This window comes from Varanus komodoensis, unplaced genomic scaffold (genome assembly GCF_004798865.1).
Source record: "Varanus komodoensis strain SLA01 unplaced genomic scaffold, ASM479886v1 scaffold1, whole genome shotgun sequence".
In the NCBI taxonomy this organism is placed as follows: Eukaryota; Metazoa; Chordata; class Lepidosauria; order Squamata; family Varanidae; genus Varanus; species Varanus komodoensis.
In genome coordinates, this window is record NW_025335268.1 from 94,148,979 (window position 1) to 94,175,699 (window position 26,721).

At 47.3% G+C, this 26,721-nt stretch overlaps 2 protein-coding genes across 4 annotated transcripts; one reads left to right on the top strand and one right to left on the bottom strand.

Moving 5' to 3' along the window:
• Nucleotides 1-199: 199 nt before the first annotated feature.
• On the bottom strand, nt 200-16,047 carry ENTPD7 (ectonucleoside triphosphate diphosphohydrolase 7). Of its 2 annotated transcripts, none has more exons than XM_044436360.1 (13): nt 15,980-16,047; nt 15,653-15,756; nt 14,510-14,689; nt 7,533-7,738; nt 7,256-7,406; nt 6,631-6,734; nt 6,231-6,287; nt 5,660-5,805; nt 5,408-5,574; nt 4,049-4,373; nt 3,849-3,934; nt 3,557-3,718; nt 200-1,303 (listed from the first exon to the last, which is right to left on the bottom strand). In XM_044436360.1, exons 2-13 carry the CDS (start codon nt 15,658-15,660, stop codon nt 1,075-1,077), a joined length of 1,821 nt encoding a protein of 606 aa, XP_044292295.1. In that variant the 5' UTR covers nt 15,661-15,756; nt 15,980-16,047; the 3' UTR covers nt 200-1,074. The 2 variants fall into 2 exon arrangements, with proteins under 2 accessions (XP_044292295.1, XP_044292286.1); XM_044436351.1 differs by having other exon boundaries at nt 5,660-5,808.
• A 1,111-nt stretch (nt 16,048-17,158) lies between these two features.
• Nucleotides 17,159-21,025, top strand: SLC25A28 (solute carrier family 25 member 28). 2 transcript variants are annotated; one of them, XM_044436387.1, is made up of 4 exons: nt 17,159-17,330; nt 18,251-18,479; nt 19,448-19,504; nt 20,066-21,025. In XM_044436387.1, the coding sequence occupies exons 1-4, from the start codon at nt 17,265-17,267 to the stop codon at nt 20,581-20,583; spliced, it is 870 nt and encodes a 289-aa protein (XP_044292322.1). In that variant the 5' UTR covers nt 17,159-17,264; the 3' UTR covers nt 20,584-21,025. The 2 variants fall into 2 exon arrangements, with proteins under 2 accessions (XP_044292322.1, XP_044292331.1); XM_044436396.1 differs by having other exon boundaries at nt 17,217-17,495.
• Nucleotides 21,026-26,721: the final 5,696 nt, after the last annotated feature.

Sequence of the window (26,721 nt, forward strand, 5' to 3'; positions counted from 1 at the left end):
AATACTGAGTAGATCAGATGTGCTTCACCTGGAACCTTCCAGCTGTTTGAGCCCGAGTTAATTAGCCTGGTTTGGGGATGATCCAGAAGGAGCCCAGTTGGGCAAGGCTGGTGTTCACTCAAAAACACAAGCAAACATTAATGGTTACTGTAGCTCCTGGTGATGGACCAAATGCAGTAAGCCACAAGCACAAGTGTCATCAATCTGCTGTGGCTGAACAGCTCAACACATCATTTATTGCTACAGTTGTTGCAGTTCAAGTCTGGAAACAAATACATTGTGTGACTTAGCCCACAAATGATTCCAATTCAAAGGGCTAGAGGTCCTCCTGAAAAGCAGCTAACATGGTCTATAATCTGAGGTGGTCTTCTGTGGAACCAAGAACAGCTGAAAGATGCACTTCTGAGGCAGTAGCAGCTAATCCAGTGATGCATACAGCGTGGGATCTGAGACTGCAAGCATGTGCAAAATCAAGTGGGTTCCACTGCCAAGGCAGAAAATAGCAGAGTTGCCTCTCCTTCCTTCCTTCCTTCCTTCCTGAATGTTCCTTATCCTTAAGGAATCCTGTATGTATGCATTTGGTCTTCTCACAGGCATCAACATCCGCAGACAGAGAGGCCTAAGTCAGATTTGAAGCACCAAAAGGAACTATTTCCTTTTCTTTTCTGGGAGGTGCCTTACTGGAAGAACTGTCCAGTCCTAATAACAGCCCTTAGCCAGACCAGGTCTTTCTGCCTCCCGTTCCTGAGTAAATCAAGTTTTCTTTGGTCATTTGCAGAAATGCTACTTCTTGCCCCATTAGCAATACAAGAGAACAGCACTGGTCCTCCCTTTCGTAACACAATTATACTAACTAACTGGTCCTTTGAGCACAGAGGAAAATTGGGTGTCCATTGGGGGAACTCAGGGTAGGGGGCAAATCTGAGCAGACACTTTTATGTTTCTGGCCCTGGGGTTATGCCGGAGTGCTACAGAGTTCTAGTCTAAAAATATAAAAGAATCACAGCTTTGGGCCTGTTAAAAACCTCTGCCAAGGGGGCAGCAGTAGGCATTCAAAGAGAGGTAGTTCTTTCGTCAGGAGCCCTGCTCCTGAGCTGACAGTGGCACCACTTCTGATAACCACAGCAGGTCGAGTGGTTCAGCGTGTAGCTGCTGATGGTGGATGCGGTGCAGACGGAGGAGGTAGAGTCCAATTGCAAGTGTCACCACTAGAATGCATGCAAAGAAGAGATAGTGATTGTAGACAAAGGAGAGATGGAGCCAAGAGCTGTGGGGTTGACGGATGCCCTCCTGGTGGATATCCCTGCAAACAGAAAGATAGATCAGCACAGGGCCTACCACTTCATTTAAACATGGCAAAGCTTGGAGGCACCTAGCAGCTTGAGATGCAGACATTAATCAGCAGTGCTTTTCATAAGCTGGTAATTAAGCAGCAATAGCCCTTCACTTGCTAAAATTCTGCTTCTTGAGCACCTCTCAAGCAACCAAGGAACTCCGCCAAGAGGAAGTGGACTGCCACAACCAGCAACTCTTTCTGTGCATCACAAACATCTACCATATGCTCCCCACTCTCTAAGGAACTCGAAGGGGCATATACAGCGTTCCTCCTCCCTGTCACATTTGGCTATAAGGACTTTGTGAAGTTGGGTCAAGCAAATTTTGAGTGGGGGTTTGAAGCTGTGTGCTGTGGCGTATCCAGCCATTCTACTATCCCAGGTCGCCCTCTATTTGGAAATGCTGCATATTGAGAATGCTGATGCTCCTGTACCATTCATTTCTTCGAAGATGCAAGGACTCCTCTGCCCCGCAAGTCAACATATATGCACCAGTGGCCGTACAGATTCTCAGTGTCTCTAGTTTCTGTGTCAAATCTAGAATTTAGAATATCAGACAAGCTCAGATTGGAATGTAGAAACATAGAAACAGAGCATGTCAGAAGGAGCCTCCTGGGCCATCTAGTCTGACCCACGGCTCCAGCCAGTTCTGCTCATGACATGCCTACCATGTGCATGTCCAACCTATCCTTGATAGAAATGTAAAAGACACCAAGTTTCCACTAAGATACATAATTTCAAATTTGTAGCTAGCATTTTTGTGAAATTGAGGTTTCACTAAAAGAAGTGTCTATAGCCAGACATTCTATAGCCAGAATAGTGGATCATCAAGTAGCTGTAAACTGTAGGATCTGAGACACCTTTCCTATCTCTTACTATCTGGTAGTCCACAGAGGCTCTTTGAGGTTCTGTATCACGTAACTAAAGGTGGAATAAAATCTCTATAAATCTATTGACATTATAGAACTTGTCTTCCCTTGATGCCTCTTTTGAATGCTTCTGTGTAGTACATAGTCTGCCTTCCCATAAATCAGAGTTTGAGGCAAGATGCTTGATGGGTAAAGCTGGCTTGTTAAGAAATGGGCAATGATCCATCAGCAGAAATATGAACTTTAAGTCCTAACCCAGAATCTACATCTTGATAAGGCCCAAAGGTCAAATGGCAACTTATTCTTAACTGGACTGCATGAGCTGCATCCAACAACAGAAAAGAAAGCAATCATATACTGCATTTATTCCACTAAAAAGGTAAGTCTCAAGTCTCCTGAAGGGCTTGACTTGCCTTCAGTTTATGTCCCACAAGCCATTGAGAATGGACAGGAGGTATCAAAAATCTAAAACTGGAGTCTTATGATTAACCAACAGTGTTGTTTGTTGATCAAAGATCAAGTTCCTATTCATACAGGACTCTCTGCTTCCCTGAGATCCTTCTTTTTTGAAAACTCTTAAAACAGAACAGAGGTCTGTGGAGCATACTTTCTTCCTTTTACATCCTCTTCCTTTCAAAGGTTCTACCACCTGAGCAATGCTGCTTTATCCAACTACTTAGAAAAAACTTCAGACTTTGCAATCAAGCACAAAAAAGGCTGGGTTCAGACTACTTGACAAGTTATGGTACTGTTGTTGTTTTGACCATCATTGGGTTGTTGTGTTGTCTGAACCCAGTTGTGGTATTTCACCATCGTAAGTTTGGTCTTTAGAAGCCATGGTGAGAAACAGTGGTTTATTCTATGGCTTATGTGCACCACCATGACTTATTGTCTGAACCCAGGACCATGGTGTCAACTGCCCCAGTATACAATTACTACAGAATCCTCTGGAAAGAGTAGCAGCTACAGGAACCACTCCAGTCGTCCATTGCTCTATCTATGATTCAATGGGGAAGAGGCAGGCAAGATAGGCAGGGAGCAATGCAGGTTGGGATTGAATTTCAGGGACAGTGTTGATGGGAAATATGCCAACAGTAGGAAGATTAAGGTGGAGGATCAAGACCATGATAACATAGAAATGACTTGTCTGTATGGTCCATCAAGGGGGAGAAAAACTGGCAACCATGCATGGTTGATTGTTGTGGCATGCGAATCTAGCCATAGACTGTAGAGCACAATCCCTTGAACCTGTTCCAAGGTCCTGGAAGTTACAACTCTTCCTAGAGGCCAGTGTTAGGAGAGGCGGCTGCTGGAGCAGGTGGGAGAAGGCCACAGTGGGGCACCTTGCATTACCTGAGTGGCAGGAAGCGGGTTTTGTACAGAATGGCACCCAGTGTCCACTGCACTTCACGGTCATACACCAGCTGAGCTGTGCGGAGGCCGGAGTAATCCCTGGGGAAGTGGAACCCTTCATGTAGGACTTGGTGCATCCAGGCTGACTTGAAGCACTGATACCTGCAACCAGAGTAAATGAGCTCCATCACAAAGATGCTGGCCTGGGATTCAGCAGATTCCTGAAGCTCTCCTCCCACAGTGCAGATTATAGGTTAACGGTAAAGCTTCTCAAAAGAGGAGGATTTCTTACTTGACACGATGGAGGTCTGCATGAGATGAGTACAGCTTGTCTCGGAACCTCTGGGTCAGCACAGACCAGCTCAGGCTGCAGTAATCCTGGAAGGAGGCCAAAGACAGTGGGGAAAAGATCAGCATAGAAACCACACACGTGTGGGAAGTGTATTTGAGCAAAGCTGATCACACTGGTCCCAGCCCCTCAGTCCCACGCACCTGAGCAGCCTGTGCGAATGTGGGCCTATGATATCGTCCTCCCAGGCGCAGGACATCATCAGTGCAGTAGAAGAATTCAGAAAACCCATAGAATTCACTGTTCATAAAATCAATGGGTGCCTGATAGGCATTGCTCAAAGTGACTTGGCTGCTATTTTCTCCAGTCAGCAGGGGGTGCAGTTGCTCTCCACAGCTCTGCCAGTCTCCTTGGCCCCTGATGTGCAGGGTCTGGCTACCCTTGTCCACAACATCTTCCAGTCCCGAAGGCAGGCAAGGGTCCAAGACGGGCATCTCAGGATTTGCCCCCATGTGCTCGCCCCGCAACCTGCAACCAGAGCCCAAGCCTAAGGATCTGAGAAAGGGAAGACGGGCAGTGCCAGCTCCTGCCAAAAGCCAGTGCAGTCCTTACCAGTCCTACACAGGCAAAAGGGATGTAGGCAGACCAGCAGCATCTTCTCCCACTCCCCTTGTCCTTCAGGGGACTGGCCCAGCTCTTCTCGGCAAATACATAAAACAATTCACTCTTTCCTCCTCTCGGAGGCACCACAAGCCCTACGGGTAACAGACACCCTGTCGGTGGGGTATGCACATAAGTGCATATATGTGTGGGTGTGCAAAAATGAATACCTGCCCTGTGTCCACAGGTGGCCCACCCCTGCCTGCAAAAGGGTTACCATCTGCAGACTTGATTTGCCCTTGAACACAAACGGGGGTGCTGAAGTCAAAGCACATTAGGGACAGAACTAGCAAGGTGTGAATGGGGGAAGACAACATTCTTCATTGCGCACTAAATGAAAGGGCTTTTGCTTTGGCATAGTCACAACACAGGTATTAGCAAGCTGGCTGGCTTTGAACCCATAAACCAAGAGTTGGAAACCTGGGTCTGTTCAAGTGTTAGACCCCAGGTCTCATCAGCCCGTCAATACAGCCAGGGGTCCAGGACAGTAGCTGTAGTCCAACACTAGCTGGAGGCAACCAGTTCCCCACTCCTGCCTGCCATACGCTTTATTTTCTGAATTAAAAGCCTTTTTTAAGGAGTCAACAGATCTACCAGGAAGGCTTATTTAGATCTACTGTCAAAAGGCGGAAGAGGAATCAACAAAATGGCCCACCGTTGCCCCAAAGCCTCCTATGCCATGTTTGTCATTAAAAGCTCTGCAAGATATTAAAGCTCCCCAGGAAGGTCTGGAAGTATTATTACCATCCTAATAGCAATAATCATACCCTCCTGATATTTGGTGCCATACCCTTGGCATTCCTATTGTGCTTTTAGGTAAGGTGATTCTGTGCTACTTTCCACATGGTCTGTCGCTCTGTTGCAACACCAGTACGCTCTCATGAACTAGAGCTACAGGATACCTGTTGCTGGCAAAGGTCCGATTCAGCAGCAGCTCTTCATAGCGCTGTCGGGCAATGTTCCCTCCAAACCCTAGGAAAGTGTTGACATAGACCCGGTAGACGTGCTTGGTATGTTGCACATCACAGCCGAGATTGAAGTCAGCAAGCAGGCTCTTGGCAGCTTCCTCCTGGAAGGGGGAGGCAGGGGGTGAGAGAAGGTCCAGGACATGTCCATGGCTACCCTCCTGGGCCTTCTCTCACCAAGACACGTACCTGCTGTGGAGAAGAGAAGGTGGTGGGGATGGGCACCTCGTAGGCAATCTGCAGGGAGGCACCTCCCATGTCAAGGATCCCAACGGTCCTCTTCCGTACCAGGGGCGCTTCCTGGCCAGCCAGGCTCACAGAGATCAATGCATCTTCTTCTGCAGCATACGCCCCACGCCCAGAGAAAGAGAGGATATGTGAGTTACCAAGATTTTGGAAAAAGGACCCTTTCCCTTCACTGCTTAAGGTAGGCCTCTGGGAATATCTGGAGGACCTCTGGGAATATCTGGAGGAAGGAGGAAAAATTGAACTCAGGTATCCCCAATTCAATTCTGATCCTGCTGGGAACTGAGCAGCCAAGGCAGGGCAGTCCCAAAATAAGGAAAAGTGGGGGGGGGGGGGGGGGGGGAGACCCGGTGCCCATCCATTAGCCCAGCTTTCTGGATGTGTTGAACCGCAGCTCTCATCATTCACAGCCAGAAGGATGTTGGGTGGATGATGGGCATTGTGGCCTGAGCTGCTTGGAGTGGGGAAGGCTACCTTTGGCCCTTTTTTCTACCATCCTTTGCCCTGGCCTCACCTTCTTCATGGTCAAATCTCCCCAGGACAAAGTTGATGCCTATCCAAGCGTAGACCCCTGCAGATGAAATGGAAAACCACAGGCAGTGTTAGGTCCCTTGAAGATACATTGCATATATGGCTTCCTGAAAAACTTGGCAGGAGGAAGTACTGCCCAGAGACAGGCCTGCCAGCTGCAGGTGGAGCTTGTATCCTACCCACAGTGTTCCTCACTCCCACCGCATGGCCTCTGTTAAGTAACAGCCTGTTTTAGCCAGGTTTCCAGGAAGCAAGTGGCTGAGCCCCTCAATCCTGGCTTGAACTCTGCACTCATCTCTACCCATGTACCCTAGCCCTGTCCCTTTTCACTTAACCCAACACCCCCAGGTAGAGTGACTGAGCCTTTCTGACCCATCTCCCACCTTCCTGCTTTCCTGAGATCACTTCTGCATGCGATTTCGAGAAGAGGAAGTCAAATTCCAAGGGCACATCCCTCACCAGGTCCTCCAGAATGGCGGTCTGCTGCCTGAAAAACAATAAGCATCTCTAGTTTTTCTGCAATGAGAGCCATTTGTCTCTCCCCCTGCAAACCCTGTTGCTTTATCTCAGGTGCAAGAGTCCAGTATTTCCCCCTTGGTCTCTTTTCAGCCAGCAATTTGCAAACGCTCAAACTTCTTGAGTAGGATTTAACAGTCAGCTTGCTAGAAAGGGAGGGCAGGGGAGAGGCTTGATAAGAGGTTTCACAATAGGGTCGAAGAAGCAATCAAGTTGCTCCATGAAGCACAAGGCTTGGAAACCGGCTTAGTTTTTAAAACGCCCATCCAAGCCTTGCACCCAGCCAACCAGAAAGGGAATCTGCAGCCCTGTTGCATTTTTGTCATATGAGGGGCTGCTCCAAGCAGTCTTCCTCTTCAGGGTGGGAGTTGTCTTCCCCCCACCCCACTCCAGAATGCAAGCCCTTCTTTTGCTCCTCGTGGCCCAGCATTTCTTGCTCCTTGGCCCCAAGTGCTTGCGAACACAGGTGCAGAAATGATGCGGATCGCTCACCATTCAGGCAGCAGCCTCATTCCTGCAGTGCACAAGATGTAGAGCGGCGTCTCCTTGTGCTTGGCCTTGGGTACATAGGCAGCAGCAAAGCTGAGCAATGGCTTCATGTATTCACTGGCTTTCTCTGGAGTTTTGGCTACTGTAGAGATCCCTGTCCAAGCAAAAGGAACAGCTTGAGCAGCAGCATGCACATAAATGCACCCTCCTTCAGTCCAACCAGGGGAGCCCCTAGTTCCTGTGGGCTCCTGTAACAGGAAGTAATCTGGAAGATCCAAACCTGGCTTGATTTTCTTGACCACAGGTTCGTTAGCGTGGTCTCGCATCTGCCGGATGTCCAACAGGTCATGTGGATTTTTATTATGTGGTGGCCAAAAGTACACAAAAACCCGAGACCCACTGCTCCCACAGTCAACAACAACTCCGTAGCTCAGAGCTGGGTTCTTTGTGTCCGTTGCCTCTAAGGCGCGAAACCGTGCCAAATACCTGCAAAAGGGAAGAAGGGAGATTTCGTTCTGGAATGGTAGGCAGCTGAGACCAAAACCTAACATAGTCTTAGCACCACGTAAAAGGTAGACATGGCCTTCCATGAAACTTTTCTATAGCTCTGGAGGTGCCTGAGAAAAGAAGGCAAGACTCTGTGAGTAGGATACTTTGTCCTAGAGAAGTGGAATGACCATCCATTTGAAAGGCTTCAGCTTCATTCTTATTCTGAGAATTTAAGAGCAAGTAAGTCTTGCCATCTTCCTTTATGCCTGTGAAGGAACAGAACTGTCCTGAGTTTATTTATTTATTTATTCAGCTTGGTTTTATGATATTATCACGTTATTATAATTCTGGAAGAGGTGCAAATCAACTTCAGCCAAAAAGTTAACGTTTTAGAGGTTAAAAAGTAGAGATCAGGCTGAGTATGCAGTGAGGACAAAATTTGGTTATATAAACAGAAGACCAATTGAAGAATTTAATGATAAATGGAAATTCTATTATATGCAGTTTAATTAATATAGAACAAAGGGAAGCTCGTTAAAATATTGATTGGAAAATTGGTTTATTTTTTAGAGAACTATCATCTTTTTTGTGAGCTTCAACAAAGTACTAATTAACAGAAAGATAGAAAATTTTGACTTCTTGGGGAATTTGCAGGTTATGAATGTGTATGTTATATATGTGTAAGATCCCTTGACATTCTTACATTTCTCTTAATTTTTCCCCTTTTGTACTTTATTTCTTTTAGGAAAACAATAAAAAATAAAAAGTAGGAATCAGGACTTTTTGTTCAGGTAGCAGGAGGTGATAACATTCAGTGGGAGAGAGAAAAAACACTTTAACTTTGAAGACAGAAATGTAGTTGATAGAGATGAACAGGAAGCTACCCTCCTGATTTGTTGGGGAGAGAAAAAAAGGACTGGCTTGGGAAAATAAAAGCAAAATACAGAAGGGCAAAAAGAAAAAGAGAGCCAGACAAAGCAAGCAGGAAGGAAAGAAGACCAGAGCTCCAGAGGAAACAAAGAGTCTTCTGAAACTAGAGCACTCTTTGAGAAAATTGGGCCTAAGATTGCATAAGAACATTATGCTTGGGTTAGTTAGATGGATTTATCCTTGGTTGTCTGTGTACTCCACTGCTCATTAATTTCTCTCTTCCTCTGTGTGCAAATGAGTACACACGTCTGTATGTATGTATGTATGTATGTGTATTCGTTTAGGTTTTGGTTATCCAGCCTATGTCTAATGGCCCAACTCCACACTACTTACAATAGACATTCAAGACCCAAAGAGTTTTGAGATTGGCTTGATAGAAGAAACCACAGAAATGAAGACTTTTGACCTAATAGCAGCTGAAAGGGCCACAGAAAGGAAGAGCAAAAAGGGGTGTGAGCACATTCTTTGTTTGTTTCCCCTTCCACTTGTGTAACAGAGCTCTTGTTCCAAGATAAAACCTGGAAACCTCACCTGCAGGTCTCAGCAGGATCTACCCTTTCCCCAATTAAGAAATGACTTTCCCCCACCCCACCAAGTATTCCAGACAGCCTTCATAGCCCTCTTCCCCTTTCCATGAAGACTAGAGATATTGCCCCAGCTCATAGGTTCCTTAGCCATGCACTCATGGCCTCAACAGCCATGGATGAAAACACAGAATTCAGATATGCGAACAGAATGCTGGACTGGTTGGACAATCTATCTGATTCAGCAGGGCTCTCCTTATTCACAAATCTACAGGATTTTGTGTACTTGTCTCTCTAGCCCTACCAGGAGATGCAAGGAATTGAACCTGGGAGTTAATTAAATGACTCCATCAGACAGAGGGCTCACATTGTGACAATTCTTACTACTCTGCTCCGCTTTCTTGCACTGAAGGAAATTCTGGCTCAGCACAACCTCTAACATTTCTCCTACAGCACCAGATAGAACACAACAGGGGGTGGAAGTAAACCATTCCCCATGCTAGTTATCTTGTGTCATCTTTTCCAGAAGCCAAGACACAACTTCCCCAGACATTCAGCTATGCACCAGTCAGTACAGTTTCTGGCTCCGGAGCCACTCTTGACATCCTAGCATGGTTTGTTCCACTTCTGTCCGCCAGCATTTATGAAACAGAGCAGAGGAAACCTGAAAATTAACTGAAGCCTACTTGAGTGGTGTTTGTCAGAGAAGTGGAAGGTCAAGACTTACAGGGGAGAGTAAGTGAGGCATACTTCAGGTGCAATCTCATGTATGGCTGGCTGGGGGAATGCTGGGAGTTGGAGTTTTTTTCTGTTTAAACATACATAGGATTGCATCCATAGTGCCAGGCCCCACCAAGCTGCCTTCTGAGCAGACACACATACATAAACCACTGACTTCCAGAGGAGCCACAGAGTATAATATTCCAATTTACATAACAATGCAAGCACTTGTCCAGCTGGTATGGAGCTTCCCAGAGGGAGGACGCCTCATGATAATCAAAAGACAATGGACAACTATTCATTTTCTTCTGGTGAGAGTAATGGTGGGAAAGTACTGTAGGACTAGAAACTGAAGACTTTGTAGTATTAAGACACTGCTATACATTGAAAAAGGCTTATCCACTAGCTGTAGTCTGCTCCAAGGTGAAAACCCCTTCAGCTTGTATCACATAACACTGAATTGATAGGAAAATGGGAAGCTACTTATACCAAGTCAGATCTTTGGTCCATCTAGCCCAGTATTGTATACACTAACTGGCAGCAGTTCCACAGGGTTTTGAGTAGTGGTCTTTCCAGCCCTACCTGGAGATGCAGGGGGTTGAACCCGGAAGCTTTCACACAAAAAGCATGGGCTCTACTCTAATCTACAACCCTTCCTCTAAGCCATACAATAAATGTACCTTTCAGGCCCACCAGTGGCCTTGATAGAAAAGACACAAGTACTAGGCACTGCTGGAATGAGAACCTTATAGATGCTGTGCTGTTCTATAACAATGTAGGAACCTTATCAATGCTTGACTGAGTTCCATGAAGGAAGAAAAGCAAGGGGAAATTTAACAATAATAGAAGTGCTACCATTCAAGATGTTATGCAGATATAGCATACCAGGGAAAAAAGCCTTTCATTTAAGAAGCACCCTGCTTTTTATTAATACAACCTGCCATACACAAGGGCAGACTTAGAGAATCACATATGCTTGTAGTAATGTGAATGCAAAAGGAATTACTAGTCGTCCTTTCGCCTGAAAAGCAATTGTTTGAGGTGGCTGTCAGATACAAATGACTAATCCTTGCCAAAGCATTTACCCTTCCTTTATCGTAATGGCCCTTTTAAAAATGATAATATCTACACGTCTAGACTTTTTAATCTTAAAAATGAACTACAGCTGGAGACCCCCCCTTTGCATATTAAATAAATGTGGGCTTCAGAGAAGCACTGTCATTTTCCACCAGACCGTGAGAGTCTGGATCAGATTGAGGGATCCTAAACCAGTATCTTAAAAATCACCTCCCTTCTTTCCAAGAAGCCTTTGGGGGATAAGGTGGTATTGTCTATGGGAATGTACAGGCCATTATCCCTTTACTTAGGGAGTTGCTGTCTGTTCTGTTACCAACAGAAATGTAACTAATTACCTCTCTGAATTATATCCAAAGTTAGCCCTATATAGAGTCAACCCACTTAAAAAATAACGAGTCTTAAGTTAGTCATGACTAACTTAAGTTGCATACATTTCAAGGCATCCCTTCCACATAAGGGTAGCTGTAGGACTTGGCTTAGCAAGTTTAACTTTCAGTAATTCAGCCAGTAGAACAGGCTTCTCTATACTGGTGGCCTCAGCATGTTGTGGACTTCAACTCCCATCAGGCCCAGCTAATGCTTTGGAATATCGGAAAGTGTAGCCCAAAACATCTGGAGAGCCTCTGACTGGATAAGACTGCAATATAGTGACAACAATCAAGAGCTATTTATACATCTCAAGAGATCTTAGCTCTTACTTTCTTTACAACTAGCGTGTTGTCCTTTATGCTTTCCTATCTCCCTAGCATCATCAACAGAGATAACTTCCTTTATTCCTTCCTAACTCTAGGCTGGCATAATGCTTCACATTAAAAACGCCAACAGGCCATTATGAAATGCTATATATCTTACAAGGTAGAATATTAAGAAAGTTGGTCAAGGCGGAAGTGGGAAGACTACTGTGCATAGAGAGGCAGCGGCGGGGGAGGTGTCAAAAAAGCCATACTCAAAGGAAATACCCATTTCAAAAGTGCCTCCATCTCCCCACCACACACACACACACACACGCGCGCGCGCGCAGATGGATTCTTTGTGGGGACAGTCAGGCACGCTGTAAGATACCTGGTGACAGCCACAGAATTTCTGAGGTACAGCCAAGAGAAATAAAGTTTTACCAAAGCTGTGCAGAGTCTCAGGCCCAGGCACCCCTTCTCATAGGCCCACCCCCTTTCACCCCCAACAGTTGATAGCATGGCAGTTTCCCCACCTTTATGCAGATTTCTCCTGTTTCAAAAAGGTTGAAAGGTCTCTTCTAAGACTTTGTTAACTGGCAGTAAAAGTTTTGAGTTAAACTATGCTGGTATTTTGGCCTTATGTCGTCTGCCTTTAGACCTGCCACTTTTGATTTCAGCCCGCTCAGCACTGTAATGCAGCCCAGGAGTTTTCCATAATGGAATTTGGCCCTTAGGTTTTGCATCCCTTGCAATACTGGTAAATATCAGACCTAGCATTAAAAGGATGGACAAACCAGCTTGAAAAAGTGCTCGTGCGACGTATCCTTTATCCCAGCTGTAAAGCACCAACTGAACCTTAGAAAAGCAGACTAGCCAGGTTCTGTCCAGAAGAGATTTGGAGAATCCTTGTGTGGAAATCGGGGGGGGGGGGGGTGAGAATCCTACCAAAATGCAAAATTCCTGACACTTGATCCAATGTCCTTGATGCAGACACTGATTTTTTCCCAGCTTTCCCACCAACTGAAAGATCTTCTTCAGCCCTGATCTTGTGGTAAGACTGAGCAGTTTAGCCTTGGCATCTCCTTCCTCTTCCTCCTCAGTCTTAAAAGAGCTTTGCTGATGGGAAAATAGCAGCTGAAATCCCTCCAGGTGTCTGCTTCCCACCACAGTTATCAGAGCAGGAAGCAGAGGGTGGAGGGGACACTCCTCACTCTTATCCAACAGCAAGATGGAAACTGGGACACATGACCTGCCACCACTTCTGCAATTTTCAATTTAGCATATCTCCTTCTGCTGATATATTTGCACTATGAGACAAATTTAGAACTCTATTTTTCTAATGAAGACCAGGTGGATGTTAGAGCAGTGAAAAAACAAGAGAGGAAGGATGGAGGTAGAAATTGCCCTCTCTTGCTAGCTGCCGTAAGGACAAGAAATGAGCCATGCCCTTTGGCAAAGCACCAGATTCTATGATGCAGAATCCACACTGTGCACAGTATCTGCAGAATACACCCTTCTGCTTAAAGGACACACAATACCCTCTCACCCTGAAGATACCACCCCCCCGTCCCCCATATGAAGCAACACTTCCCTCGCAGGATGGGCTTCTTTCTAGTCTGAAAGGTTTTGCCTTTTTAGGGAATTGCTTCCTCAGGAGTGCAATCTTATACATGTTTAGGGAGAGAGTCTGCCTAAACATGCACAGGATTGTACCCTTAGACTATTTTTATTCCTATAGTTCTCCTCTATTTTAGAGTTGTCAACAGCAGAAACAAGTTGTATCAGGCATCATCTTCCAAGGTGTGCAGAGATTTTCTGATGGTGCAGAGTTATTTCAGATCATACTGTTTATACTTACTTGTGAAAAGGAATGGCTGTAGCTGCCCCATTCTCTCTCAGAGCACTGTGCTCATTTTCTAACTAATCTCTCCATTCTGGTGCATTTCGCAGGGTGCACAAAGGCAATTTCTCTTAATATGCACTACTATGTGATCTAGAATACTTTACGAAAACTCAGCTAATAGCCAATGGAGGTTGACAGTGAATGATATTAGGAGGGTGCGTACCCGGAGGGCCTTCTCTGCAGTGGCGCCCCATCTATGGAATGCGCTCCCCAGAGAGGTCTGCCTGGCGCCGTCGTTATTTGTTTTTCGGCGCCAGGCTAAGACCTTTTCATTTAATACTTATTTTAATTGTTAAATTATTTGTATTTATAGGATTGTAAATTTTCAGCCGAGATGCACCGGGGGTTTTAAATAAATTTTTTATTGTTATATGGTTATTATTTATATATTTATTTCTGTTGTGAGCCGCCCCGAAGCTTCGTTGCGATGGGGGCGGCATAAAAATGTTTTAAATAAAATAAATAGTTCCTCAGTTCTTCTGTATCAAGAGTGTGAGAGCCAGTGTGGTGTAGTAGTTAAGAGTGTGGGACCAGAACTCAAGCAATCTGGGTTCTAGTCCCTGCTCGGCCATGGAGCCAACTAGGTGACTTTGGGCCATCACTGAGTCATAGCCCATCCTACCTCACAGGGTTGTTGTTGTGGGGACACGATTGAGAGCAGGAGGAGGAGAATGATGTAAGTCACTCTGTGTGCTTTAAAAAGAAAAAAAGTCAGGGTATTTATAAATAAATAAATAGTGATGGTCCTACACCAGCATCAAGAAGGGCTGAAGCTAGCAGGGGGCAGTCCCCAGCCATTTCTCTTTCTCTCTGTCTTTGTCCATGCCCAGCTGGCTGCCAGAAAAATAACAGATCTGTTCCTATGCTATGTAATCTGCAAAACCAAGCCAGGAAACATCCTTTTGGCTCTCCATGCCAGCCTGCTTCCCTGCTCACCCACCTTTCAAACTGCCTGTCCCGAGAATCAACTTTCCAATGCCACAAATTTGTAATTGCCACAAGCAGCAGGATGCAAACTCCAAGCAGCAGGCTGAGTAGGGCCAACCGCTGACGAAGACAAAGGCTCACTGAAGGCACTGTGAAGTGCCAAGTTGCTGGACACAGGCAGGAAAAACTGATTCTGGAAGAGAAAGAAATACAAAAGAACAGAGTAACTATTCTATTGTTAAAGTCTGGCAAGAGACTTGGTCAATGAAATATAAATACATTGACCACAAGAAGACTGAGGACAGGTGCTTCCAGCATTCACAAAGAGAATAACATGGATCACAGCTGGAAGGTTAGAAACGGAGGAAGCACATTCAAGGTTGTAAAAAAGAAGAACTGGGCTCTAAAATCCACAATAACATAGATTACCATAGTCTTAATAATAGGTTTTATCTCATTGACAATCTGAACTAGCCAACTGGGTCAGATTGCAATGGCTCTCATTTAGTCACTATAACACATATGTTTAGACAGAAGCACATGATTGCGTTCAGTGGGCTGCATTGCCATGTGAGTATGCACTGAGTTACAGTAACCACCTACATAGCACCATGGAAGTGCAGGTAGCAGGTATGTGGTGCATTTTCCCTAGCTTTTGCCTTAGAAGCTCTGCCAAGGAAGAAGTGTTTTTCCCACTCTTGTTTTAGCCACATCTGTGGGGCCTGAAGAACAAGGATACCCCTCTGGCATCCAGTAGCCACATTCCACAAGCACAGGGAAGCACTCAGGCTGCCCTTCTACCTTGTTCGATAAGCACGGAGCTTGAGCTTTGAACTTCTAGCTTCTACTCAGGCTGTGCTCTGGCACAGCAGTACTTTCTAAAGATTAACAGCCACATGGAGCAAGCTGGGTGACTAACAAGGTCATTGTAATTGGGAGTGGGGGGGAAGCATAGAAAAAGGCTCTTTGAGGTCTTGGGCATCATTGTCTGCTTCCCATCTTAACCTGGCAACACGTGCACACACAAAACAGCTTTCCCAACCTGCTGTTCTTCCCAAGTCCTATCATGCCCAGCCAGGCTGAAATACAAGGGGGATGTTGCGCATTCAAGGAAGTTCCGTGGCCCATTTGGAGAAGAGCGGGCCGCCCATCTCACCTGGCCATGTGCACGCCCACTCCCCGACCTCGGTTAGCTTCCTCTACGGTCTCCGGGAGGAAGGTGCATCTCTTTCCCCTACAGTCACGGGAGGATCCAAGACCCTGAAAAAGCAAAAAAGGCAGGGAGAGATTGCCAAGTGAGTGCCGGTTCCCTGCCTTGCAAAGGCCAAAATTAACCCCCGGTTAATTAGTTTCACACTCCAAATGAGGCTAACCGGATCGAACACTGAGCCTGGCCACCAGGGCGGCGGACAGACACGACCCCGCTGCCCCGCCACCCCAGGCTCTCTGCCCATTTCTCCAGTGATAGCAGAAGAAAACTCACCTCTTCTCTCGCCGCTCCGAACCTGCTGGAGCGGCGAACGCTCCGGCCACGTCCCCAGGACGACCGGGCTCAGCAGCAGCCAATGAGGCAGCCCGTTTGGAACTGACGTAGCGGAACCTATCGGGTTACTTTCGGCGCTTCGGGCTCCTTAGCTCCACCTCCTTCTTCGGACAGCCAATCAGCTTGGGATTCAGAGAGAATGTTACTTTCCAGACCGGAATGTGATACTTCCTCAAGCATCATTCAGTAAGACTCGCAGCACATACGTCACAATGCGTAGGCCAACCAAGTGACAGGTCCCGGCTAAGGGTTGGAGAGGTTTTTTCCCTCATGTTTCATTGAATTAGGTCACGCAGATATTGCTCAATTCATACACCAGCCTTCCACAGCCTGAGGTCTTGAAGCGGATTAGTTAAAACTTATGGGAATTGTAGTTCAAGGCATTCGGAGGGCACTATCTTGCGAAAGGTTGTTTTTAAAAGTTTAGCGTATTCTAATCTGAACTGATCAAAGACTTACGCAAGCATCTTGTTGGTCCCGATCAATCTTCACCCTGCATCCTTCCTCCCAGTACTAATAATTATTCTGGGAGGAGATGATGGAACCTGTGGTGGAACACATCTAGAGAGATTGAGGAAGACTGAACCCAGATTTCTCATAGCAACTCCGCACTAAAGAGAAACCAACTAGTATCTACAAACAAACCCCACGCGCCATAGAAAACTGCGCAGACCATATTGCCAGCCTGTCATTTTAAATGGCAGGCATGCTACCCAATAAATTTTTGATTCTTCCGATTTCTACCGCGTAAAGAGGACAGATAGCCAATGGAACCAGCAAAGAACGAAAGGTCAAAGAGGCATTGCCCAACATCTCTTCTGATAGGCGGGAGCCTGACTGCCATTGGCCAATAGAAGCTAACCGGAGCCGGAGCCGACCAACGGGTACTGGCCTTGGGCGGCGTGAATATCGGCAGGAGCCAATGAGCGGTGTCCGTAGGCGGGCTGGAGAGAGCGGGAGCCGCAGGACCGAGTGGGCATCCCGTAACGGACTCGACGGCGGCGCCATGGAGCTGGGGGCGGGCGGCGCGGCTGGGCCCGGGCAGCGTGGCGGGGCGGAGCCGGGCCGCCAGCTCCTCCTGCTGCTGGGCGGGGGTGGCGGGGGGGGCTCGGGCTGGGCGTGGCTCTCGGCGGGCGGCGGGGAGGGGGGACCTGGAACGGACACCGAGGCCGGTCCGGAGCCGGACTACGAGGCCCTCCCACGCGGCTCCGCCGCCTCCACCCACATGCTCGCAGGGGCTGTGGCTGGGGTGCTGGAGCACAGCCTCATGTACCCGGTGGACTGTGTCAAGGTGAGAACAGGCGGGAAGTTGCCCTCGCGGTCCCGGGGGTGGCGGCGGCGGCGGGAATCGGGGCCGGGATGGGTGGCGAGGAGCTGTTCTGAGCGCGGAGCTGAGGTGAGACCCGAGAGTCATTGCAAGGAGGCTCTTGGCAAGCGCGGAGCACGGTAACAGCAGGTATATCTTATGCAGCAGCGTTGCACTTCAGTCTGTATGTTGGCGGGCGGTTTGGCTCGATCCGAATTTACTCAACAAGCGATGAGTCTTGACCGAGGGGAAAAAAGGGGCGGAAATTGCGGGAAAGAGAATGCGAATTTTGGCAGGGAGGGAAGAATCAACAAGTATCTGATTCTTTTACGGTTTGGCATAGAAGTGTCAATGATGACTGGTTTGGAAACTCGAGATGACAGTTACACAATGTCATCCATAGTAGACGAGAAGTAGGAACTATTTCCTGGACTGTAATCTGGACGGTTTTGCAGGCATACTGTTGTTCCTTTTTCCAGCACAATGATTTGGGCTCAGTTTTTAGGTAGGAGGAATTATGTCATTCAAGGCACAGTGGTACACATGTTTAGACAGAAAGAATCCCCTGTACTTTCTAGCAATTTCCAGCTACCATGGCTGGGAAGTGCTAGGAGATTTAGGACTTTTTTTCTGTCCAAACATGCATAGGTTTGTACTTTTAGTTTGGGGGCGGGGTGCTGCAGGGCCCAATAGCAGCCCCCCTTGAAATCCCACTAATCTACATACATATGGAAAGGGCACTTGCAACTTGACAGGAAGAGTGTGAGGTGCGGAGCCACTGTAGAGGCTCGGATGCTCACAGTCTGCTGAGGAAAATAGAGCAGCGGGTGGGGAGAGCTGGGTGGGGAGAGCATTTGGGTCAATCCCTCAGCATATCTAACCTGCTCCCCTCCCTGCGCTGGCAGACAAGGATGCAGAGCCTGCAACCAGAACCTGCTGCTCGCTACCGGAATGTGCTGGAGGCTCTGTGGCGGATCGTGCGGACTGAAGGGATCTGGCGACCCATGCGTGGATTGAACGTCACAGCCACAGGGGCTGGCCCTGCCCATGCCTTGTATTTCGCCTGCTACGAAAAGTTGAAAAAGACACTTACCGACATTATCCATGCTGGGGGCAATAGTCACGTGGCCAACGGTATTGTCCCTTCCTGCCTTCTTGCCCCATCCTGGGGTCCCCATGTTACCAGTTGGGGCTGAGAGTGAGATGGGGGAATTGGACATCAGGGATTGCTGCTTTTTGTGCCCTCATCCTGACTGGCACTTCCCTGACACTGTGTGCTGTTTAACTGGTAGTGGTACTGAAGCATGATCAGTGGAGGTACAGGTTTGCCATTGTCTCAGTAAAACGATACGTGGATGGGATGGACATGAGAAGGGGCAAGTAGCTGATGTTTCCTCCAGGCAGTTGGAAGATGTGCTCATGATTGCACTGAGAGATCAAGGTGTGATGGATGGGTGGGCAGATTGCTGTTTGTCTTTATGTAGTGCTGTTCCTTTGAAACAAATGTTCCAGAGATTTTGTGTGCTTCTGTTTGTCTGTAATGATAACTTTCTTTAGCAACTTAATTTCTGAGTGGGGAGAATCCTGGGCTTCTGTAGCATGTGCTCTAGAGTTCATCTGTTTACTTCTGCTTCTTCACAATATCATGCTTCTAATCCTCCTCCTTCATCTCTGATAGTCTGGACAGATAATAGAAAGATGTGTTTGGCTTGGGATCCCTAGACGTTTGGACCTAACTCATCTGCCTCTGAAGTCTGTTGGATGAGTGGTGGACTCCTAAACAGCTGCAGGATGGTTTTGACTCTTCTGTGCTTTAGGAATTAAGGACATTAATTAAAGTTTTATAGACATTTTATTTCCCCCTTTTTCCATTATGTATTGGGATTAAGTTGAAGAAACTACACTAGAGCCTTGATGATTTCTGCTATCCCCTCTGAAAATTCCTGCTGACTTTTAAGTAAAATTTTTGTTTCTCTTTTGGGGAGGGCAATATCCCTATTCCCATGCACACACTCCCTTTCTGGCACACTCTTGGAGCCCATGAGGACCCTTGCGGAGCTCTTGTCCATTTTTTTTCACACGTAACAGTCCTTGTCTTGCAGGCGCGGCAGGCTGTGTGGCAACATTGCTTCATGATGCAGCCATGAACCCAGCAGAAGGTAATCCTGCTTCCCAGCTATGCCACGGCTTTCAAGCAGCTCGTGGTCCTCTTTTGTCACCAGAGGGTGCTCTTAGATTGTTTGTGAAAAGGTGGAAGCAGAGAGCACCATTTATGAGAAGGATAATCGGATGGTGGGGTTGGGAGGCTGTCGAAGAGGCTTTGACTGGAAGGAGAAAGGCCACGTGTTCTTTTTTGTTTGTTTGTTTCTGCTTCAGGGTTGATAAATGACATTAAGCCAATATTATATCCTGTTCTTTTCTGTACATGTGTTCCCTGCATTCTGTAGGCAAAATCCAAGCATGGATCAGTAGATCCCCATCTTTACTTAGTAGTGTGTGACAGTCCAGGAATGGGGCATCAGAGGGTTTTCCTGCGTTATGGAATTTGGGGGTTTACTGGGCTGGTAGATAACACCAAGGCAGATGTGAGGCTACAGCATGAGATCCATGGGTGTTTACCCAGAATGCACAGAGTCAGATCACTGCACTTACGGACTTTCTTTCCCTCCCCTCCCCCACCTTTTCCTCCTGGCTGGGCGGCTGCTCTCACCTGTCTCCAGTGATAAAGCAGAGGATGCAGATGTACAACTCTCCATACCAGCGAGTGACGGACTGTGTGCGAGCTGTGTGGTGCAATGAAGGGGCAGGAGCGTTCTACCGAAGCTATACCACTCAGCTGACCATGAACATCCCTTTCCAGGCTATCCACTTTATGGCCTATGAATCGCTACAGGAACAGCTCAACCCCCACAGACAATACAATCCCAGCTCCCATATGGTGGCGGGTGCCTGTGCAGGTGCCATCGCTGCTGCTGCCACCACCCCCTTGGACGTTTGCAAGACACTGCTGAACACCCAGGAAGCCCTGGCGCTGAATACCAACATCAGCGGGCACATTACAGGCATGGCGCATGCATTCAGGACGGTGTACCACGTGGGCGGGCTGACCGCCTATTTCCGTGGGGTGCAGGCCCGTGTCATTTACCAGGTGCCATCTACAGCCATTGCCTGGTCCGTGTATGAGTTCTTCAAATACATCCTCACAAAGCGAAAGGAGGAACGCTTGGCCGGGAAGTGAAGTGTTGACTTCTCCCCTTGGATTGGCAGGTGCCGGAGTCGGATAACGAGCAAGCCTTTGGAATACTGATGCCGCCTCTTGCCTGCTGCTGCATTTTGCACAGCCCATCAGCCTTCTGAATGGATAGTATGCGACAAGCAGCAGCTTGGCCTGCCTTTTTCTAGCCTGTTACCTAAGAAGCATCTCCTTGTGCCCCACTAATGGCCGTACTCTCCGGAAAAGAAGGACGACTGCCTAGGAGTCACCCTGAGCACATTGGAATGTGGGGTGATGGGATGCATACCCAGAAATGGCTGCAGTTATGAAGCAGTGGAGATTAGAGGCAGGGAAAGTGTTAGCTGAGCTGTTGTCTAGCAGCACGCACACACCCCTCGTGCTTTGTGCGAAGGCTTTGGTTTCTGTGGCCCTCGGCACCTCCAATAAAGTCTGCTTTATTATCATGGCCCATGTCTATTGTTGTTGTGTCACCTCTTCTGCTTCTGATTGTCAGCGGTTCTTTGTTACAGGTAAGTTGGGCCCCCTTGTAGTAGGATGATAAATATCATTTCCTCTTGTGATTGGGAGAAGGAATGGGTTAGGCTTTTATAATGCAGCATCTTTTACAAGATGAGCAAGTAGAGAGAATGGCAACAAAAATGGTCAGGTGCTGGATCAGCACCTCTATGAGGAGCAGCTACAACAGCTGGGACTGTTCAGCTTGGGTAAAAGGCGAGTAAGGGAAGACATGAAGGAGGTGTTTAAAAGTATGCATGGTGTGGAGAAAGTGGAGGAGGAGACATTTTTCTCCTTCTGCCTTAACATTTGAACCCAGGGTCATCCCATGGAGCTGATTGGTGGGAGGTTGAGGACAGATAAAAGGAAGTTCTTCACACAGTGTATAGGTAAACTGGAATTCACTGCCACAGGAAGTGGTGACGGCTGCCAGTCTGGATGGCTTTAAAAAGGAATTGGACGGATTCACGAGAGGAGTAGCCTGTCGGTGTCTACCAGCCTTGCTGGCCACGTGCTGCCTCTTTCGCCAGTGGCGGCATGCCTGCATACCCCAGTTGCTGAGGAGTTTGGACAGTGGGGGGTCCTGCACCCCTCCCGCTTGAGGAATTTTGTGGGCAGCTGGTTTGCCACTGTATGGAATGCTGGACTAGATGGACCTATGGACCAGCTTGACTTAAATTCTGCCTAATCCAAGTGTGTGTGACAGTAGCAGTGAAAAAGAACCAGTGCCTGTTTCAGCCTGGTGTATCCATCCAAGCAGCTTGCAGTAACCTCCAGTATTGCACATTGTGATGGGAGAATTCCATATACAGGTGTATGCATGTGTTCCTCCAGTCCTTGGCACACAGGATTGCAAGGCCAAAGTATGAAAGTCTGACAGACTTCTTTGCTAAGCTGTAGTTGAAGAGCAGGGACAGGTGTTCTCGACATAACCATCTGCAATTGTAAGACATGCAGCCCAGTGTTAGCTGTCAAGATACAGGCTTTGACAGGAAACCCTTGTACTTCTGGTAAAATGAATGTGGACAGAATCCTCACCTGTGGCGGCTACTGTTGCAGCAGCACAGTTGTATCCCTTCCCTGGAGAATGTTTAAGTTGGGTCTTGTGCACACTCACACGCTGATCATACATAATATAGTTGCTCTTGCGACCTTACAAGGGTGTGCATTTACATGCTGCTTTTTATATTACTAGCTGCTCAAAGGATACAGCGTGACGTTATGATCATAGTTTCAGGCTTGTCTTTTAATCGTACAGATCTCAAGGACCAGGGTAGGGATTTCTGATGTGTGAGTATGATCCTGAAGCCATAATCTTACTGTATGCTTTTGGCTGTCTTGCTGGTTTTTCCCCAGGCATATCTAGATTTTTCAATGGCCCCTTGACCTTCATTCCTGAATGCCACTGTGCTTGTTTTCCTGACTTACAACTTGAAGAGCAAGCCGTATTGTTTGGTGGATTGTCATCTGTCATTTTGTGAAAGGGATTTCAATCAAATCAAACATGGCATAGCTCCTTCTCAAGAGTGTCTTTGTGACACTGTAAATGTTAGTTTTGGGGAGACTGCATAAGTTTAATATTTGAAGTGAGATATGTGCCCAATCACAGTGACAACTTTCATGATCTAGGAGGGGGCAGGGGAATTACTTTCTCCTCCCCACCACTTTTTATTTTTTGAACCCGGGCTTCTGTTTGACTCCTTCCCTTCCCCAGACTATAAAATGGTGTGGTCCTCCATAAGCTTTGCCTCAGGTATCACCAACTTAAGACAGGTGAGCCACTACCATTTTGGCTAACTGTGATATCAAATCTGTGGGATTATGTTTTTAATGTGAACTTTAGGCCCAAGCAAACTCCCATCTTGGTCCTTAAAGTGCCGGACACAAAGTGTCCATGCAGGGGAGTAATTTTCCTTGATCCACTAATTTTATACCATAACTACTGGTGTGAGTGAGGGCTGATAAGGATGTAAGAGTTTGCCCTGTTTGCCCTGGTGTTCTGGGAGTGCTCAGACCTCCTGACAGTACCCGGTAAAATCACATCCAGACCCTCTGCCTGGCTATGAATATAGAGAAGACACTTCCATTGGGGCTGCCTTATCATTCCATATCTTCCCTTAAGGATGTTCAAATTAACCTAGAAGGTTGCGCTAATTGTTGCTCTAAATCTAGTAATATTCCAGGATGCTGGTCTGGAGTTCTTGGCGTGTGACTTTCAGGAAGCCTCAGGGCTATGGATGTGGGTAGAATGTTGTGTGTAGCTTAAGAGTTGTCAACATCTTGACTGGCCCTGTGCCTGTAACAACAACCTGACATGCAGAAATGTATTAAGGAAAATTGTTTTTCCCCCGGCATGGTGATAAGGAGTGTGGGGAGGAGTTGCCTGCTTCATTTGTATTAGGCTGTTGTTACTGAAGAGAGAAGAACAAGGCCAGTTAAGTTGGTCACCCAAACCCACATGTGATAAAATCCTCTCCTATTAGGCTTCTTACTATCTATGAATCTGGTCCAGAGCTCCTAATACCTGTGGGTAGCTTCTCTGTACATGGTGATTCTGCTGCTTCAAATCGAATGTGGCATTTCATTATCAGTTTTGTTTGGCTAGTCCAGGGTTGGGCACCCTTGGCCCTCAGCCTAAATTCAAAAGCCCTCACAAATGATCTGTGCAGATCCCTGGCAAAAGCATTCTGTCCCTCTCAGGCACGTTGCTGGGGGCAGACAAGAGAACATAATAGGGAGAGACAAGGGGTGCCTCCACCCTCTGACACCCTCTGACATTACCCTGTAAGCCAATTAACCCAAGCTAAACCTAACCACAAAATCAGTTTCTTAAGAGTGCAATCCTATGCATGGTTAGAGAACATCAACAGTTCTGGCATGCCCCACCAGTATGATTTATGATTGGTGGAGGGCTACTAAGAATTGTAAAAGATGTTTTGCTGTTTAGACATACATGGGACTGCACTTTAAAGAGCTGCACTCCAGAGCAGTTAGCTCTGCTTTTAGTTTGGCATCTCACAAGCTTGGCAGATTTGGGCCATGCTGAGTGGTCTGGAAAGGTAAAGACAGGTCTTCAGAGTTCTTCCAGCTATAACTCTTCATTGCCCTTGACCTAGCCAGTTCCAATTCTTGGATGAAAATATAACTTTCACATTGGATGGCAGGGTGGTGTAGTGGTTAAGAGCATGGGAGTGGGATTCAGGTGATCTGAGTTCTAGTCCCCCCAGGCGCTGGAGCCAACTGGGTGACTTTGGGCCTGTCACAGACTTTCAGCCCAACCCACCTCACAGGAGTGTTGTTCTGGGGGTAAGATTGAGAACAGGAGAAAGATGTAATCCAATTTGAGTTTGTTATAAGGAAAAAGTGGGATATATATCTAATGAATAACTTCTGATATCCAGCAGTGTCTCTAGTCTTTGGTTGGGCCTCCCAGTGGTCTGGAGCAGCCTTTCCCAACACGGCACACTGCAGATGTGTTAGACCAGCTCCCATACTTTCCAGGTAGCATGGCCATTGGCCACCACCTCTGCCCACCACCCCCCAGCTAATGTGCACTGATGTAGTTCCAGAAACAGGAAACTGCAAGCACGAGAACTTTTGATCCCATAATCCAGCTGCTGCTAAATTTCTGCTTCTCAGAAAATGGTTAATGGAGCCTTACCATCTGGAGGAAAGAAAAGAAGGGAATGACAATCCTACCTCTGCATCATTTTGCAAGCTATGCCCAAGTGCTCCAGACACACAATTGCACCAATGTTTAATTCCTCCAGCTGCGATTGGGCAGGGAGGAGTTTGCTAAAGCAATGAATCCCACAAGTGAACCTGAAATAAAAAAATTGTGATGCAGAGTACAAGATACTCCATGTTCCATGTCTCCTTGTCCTCTACAAATAGCTTATCCCCCACCCCCTCCTGTCAGTCCATTTCCCATGGCTGCTCAGTTTGGATTGTTCCAGCCCCACCGGCCCTCAATATTTCTCATACTCCTACAGAATCTGCTGCACGCAACAGATGGAGCTATTTTGGCAACCTCACTGATTATTCATACAGAATGGGACAGAGAATTGACAGAGAATCCAGGTAAATTATGAGCTGGACAACTTGCGGCCCTCCAAATATATCTGGATTGCAACTCCCAACAGTCCTAGTTAGCATAGCCAGCAGTAAGGCCTGCAGAAGTTGCAGATCAACGACCAGCCACAAGTTGATCTGAAGGGCGGGCCACAAGTTGTCCACGCCTGGGTTACATTTCCTAATACAAGCACTACTGGTGCCTGCCAGGCTGTTTCAGAAGCATGGTCTGGTTAGCTTTCACCTGAGTGGAGAAGTGATAGTCTCTCTTTCCTTTTCCCTGAATTTCCCGGGATCTGTCAAGGCCTGAAAGTAAATGATGATCAGTGACCCCCAGAAGTACCCCACATCCCCAAGGGATCCCTTAATGCTTCTCCTTCGGAGGGCAACAAATAGAATTGCCCGATATGTATTCTCTGCTTTTTCACAATCCCGTTTTACTACTCGCTCACCCATCCATCCACTCGCTCTAACCGGCATTCGACAGGGCTTCGAGGGAGCGCCCCCTGGCGGTTCCTCTCTGCACGCGGAGCTCTACTTTCCCATTCTCTCTCCCCAGCCTTCTTCCTTATATACTCTCGTCTCATTCCCGGACTGCTTCAACCGCCACGACTCACATCCGAGGAATTCTGGGAACTGTCGTTCTGTGATGGAGTTAAAGTAAACAAAGAACTCTCACAGTCCCCAAACGACCATTTCCAGGTTTTCTTTGGGGCAAGCCGTGACAGCTCAGGCAGCTTCCAAACCGTTTACCCTTTCCAAAGCGGATGTATGTATCCACACACGGCCTTTCCGTACGAAGCAACCTGGAATTACTGCTACTCCTTCGTTTCCTATTCCCCATCCTTCATGTGGTTTAGAATAATCCATCGCCAAGGACAGCCTAGACTCAGGATTGCGTGGCTGCCATGGGCTCTACCACTTTCCCTTGCGTTGCTTTGAGTCAAGTCTCCAAGCAGCAGAAGGAGGGGACTTTGCCGCTTCTGAATGTCCCTTTACATTGAAACCAAAATGCTCTTTCCACATCTCACACTGGTGCATTTTAGCTCAGCTTCAGCACATTGTCTGCTGTGATGCTTTTCTGTTTTCAGGGAGCTTTTAACAGAGGGTAGCGTTTAAAAAAAAACTAGTGCTTAGTCTGAAACAGTACCATCCATTCTGCTGCCTCGCTCTGCCACCAGGGAGCAAAATTTTTTGAAGCGCAGGGGGGCTGGTCCCACAGGGGCAGTGTTTGGTAGTGAAAGATCTGCTATTCCTTCAGGCCCACAGGACAAAAGCAAACAAAACCAGACACACATTTGCAAATGCTAATTTATATATGTCCTAAAGTCTCTTCCTCTGTGTGTGCGGCTGTCCATCTATTTGCAAAAAGCAGCGTACGGATGACAGGAAAGTATTTGATTTCGGCGCGCGCGGGGGGGGGGGGGATTGGCAAAACGATTCAGGGAGGGGCAGCAGGAAATGAAGGACCCGTGGGCAAAATGTCAGCTAAGACAAGGGGATCCGATGTAACAGAGGGCTGACCATGGAATAGCGGGCTGATGGGCCAGCGGGCCTCCCAGAGATCCAGGGCTC

Excerpts from the sequence above, each read along its gene's own strand:
- ENTPD7 (XM_044436351.1), bottom strand. Across the intron at positions 6,288-6,630 it reads GATCTCAGGAAAGCAGGAAG|GGGTCTACGCTTGGATAGGC; the intron begins GTGGGAGATGGG and ends TTTCATCTGCAG. Across the intron at positions 5,575-5,659 it reads CCTTCTCTTCTCCACAGCAG|GAGGAAGCTGCCAAGAGCCT; the intron begins GTACGTGTCTTG and ends TCCCCCTTCCAG.
- SLC25A28 (XM_044436387.1), top strand. The coding sequence starts at position 17,265 with ATGCTCGCAGGGGCTGTGGCTGGGGTGCTGGAGCACAGCCTCATGTAC. Across the intron at positions 18,480-19,447 it reads CAATAGTCACGTGGCCAACG|GCGCGGCAGGCTGTGTGGCA; the intron begins GTATTGTCCCTT and ends CTTGTCTTGCAG. Across the intron at positions 19,505-20,065 it reads AGCCATGAACCCAGCAGAAG|TGATAAAGCAGAGGATGCAG; the intron begins GTAATCCTGCTT and ends ACCTGTCTCCAG.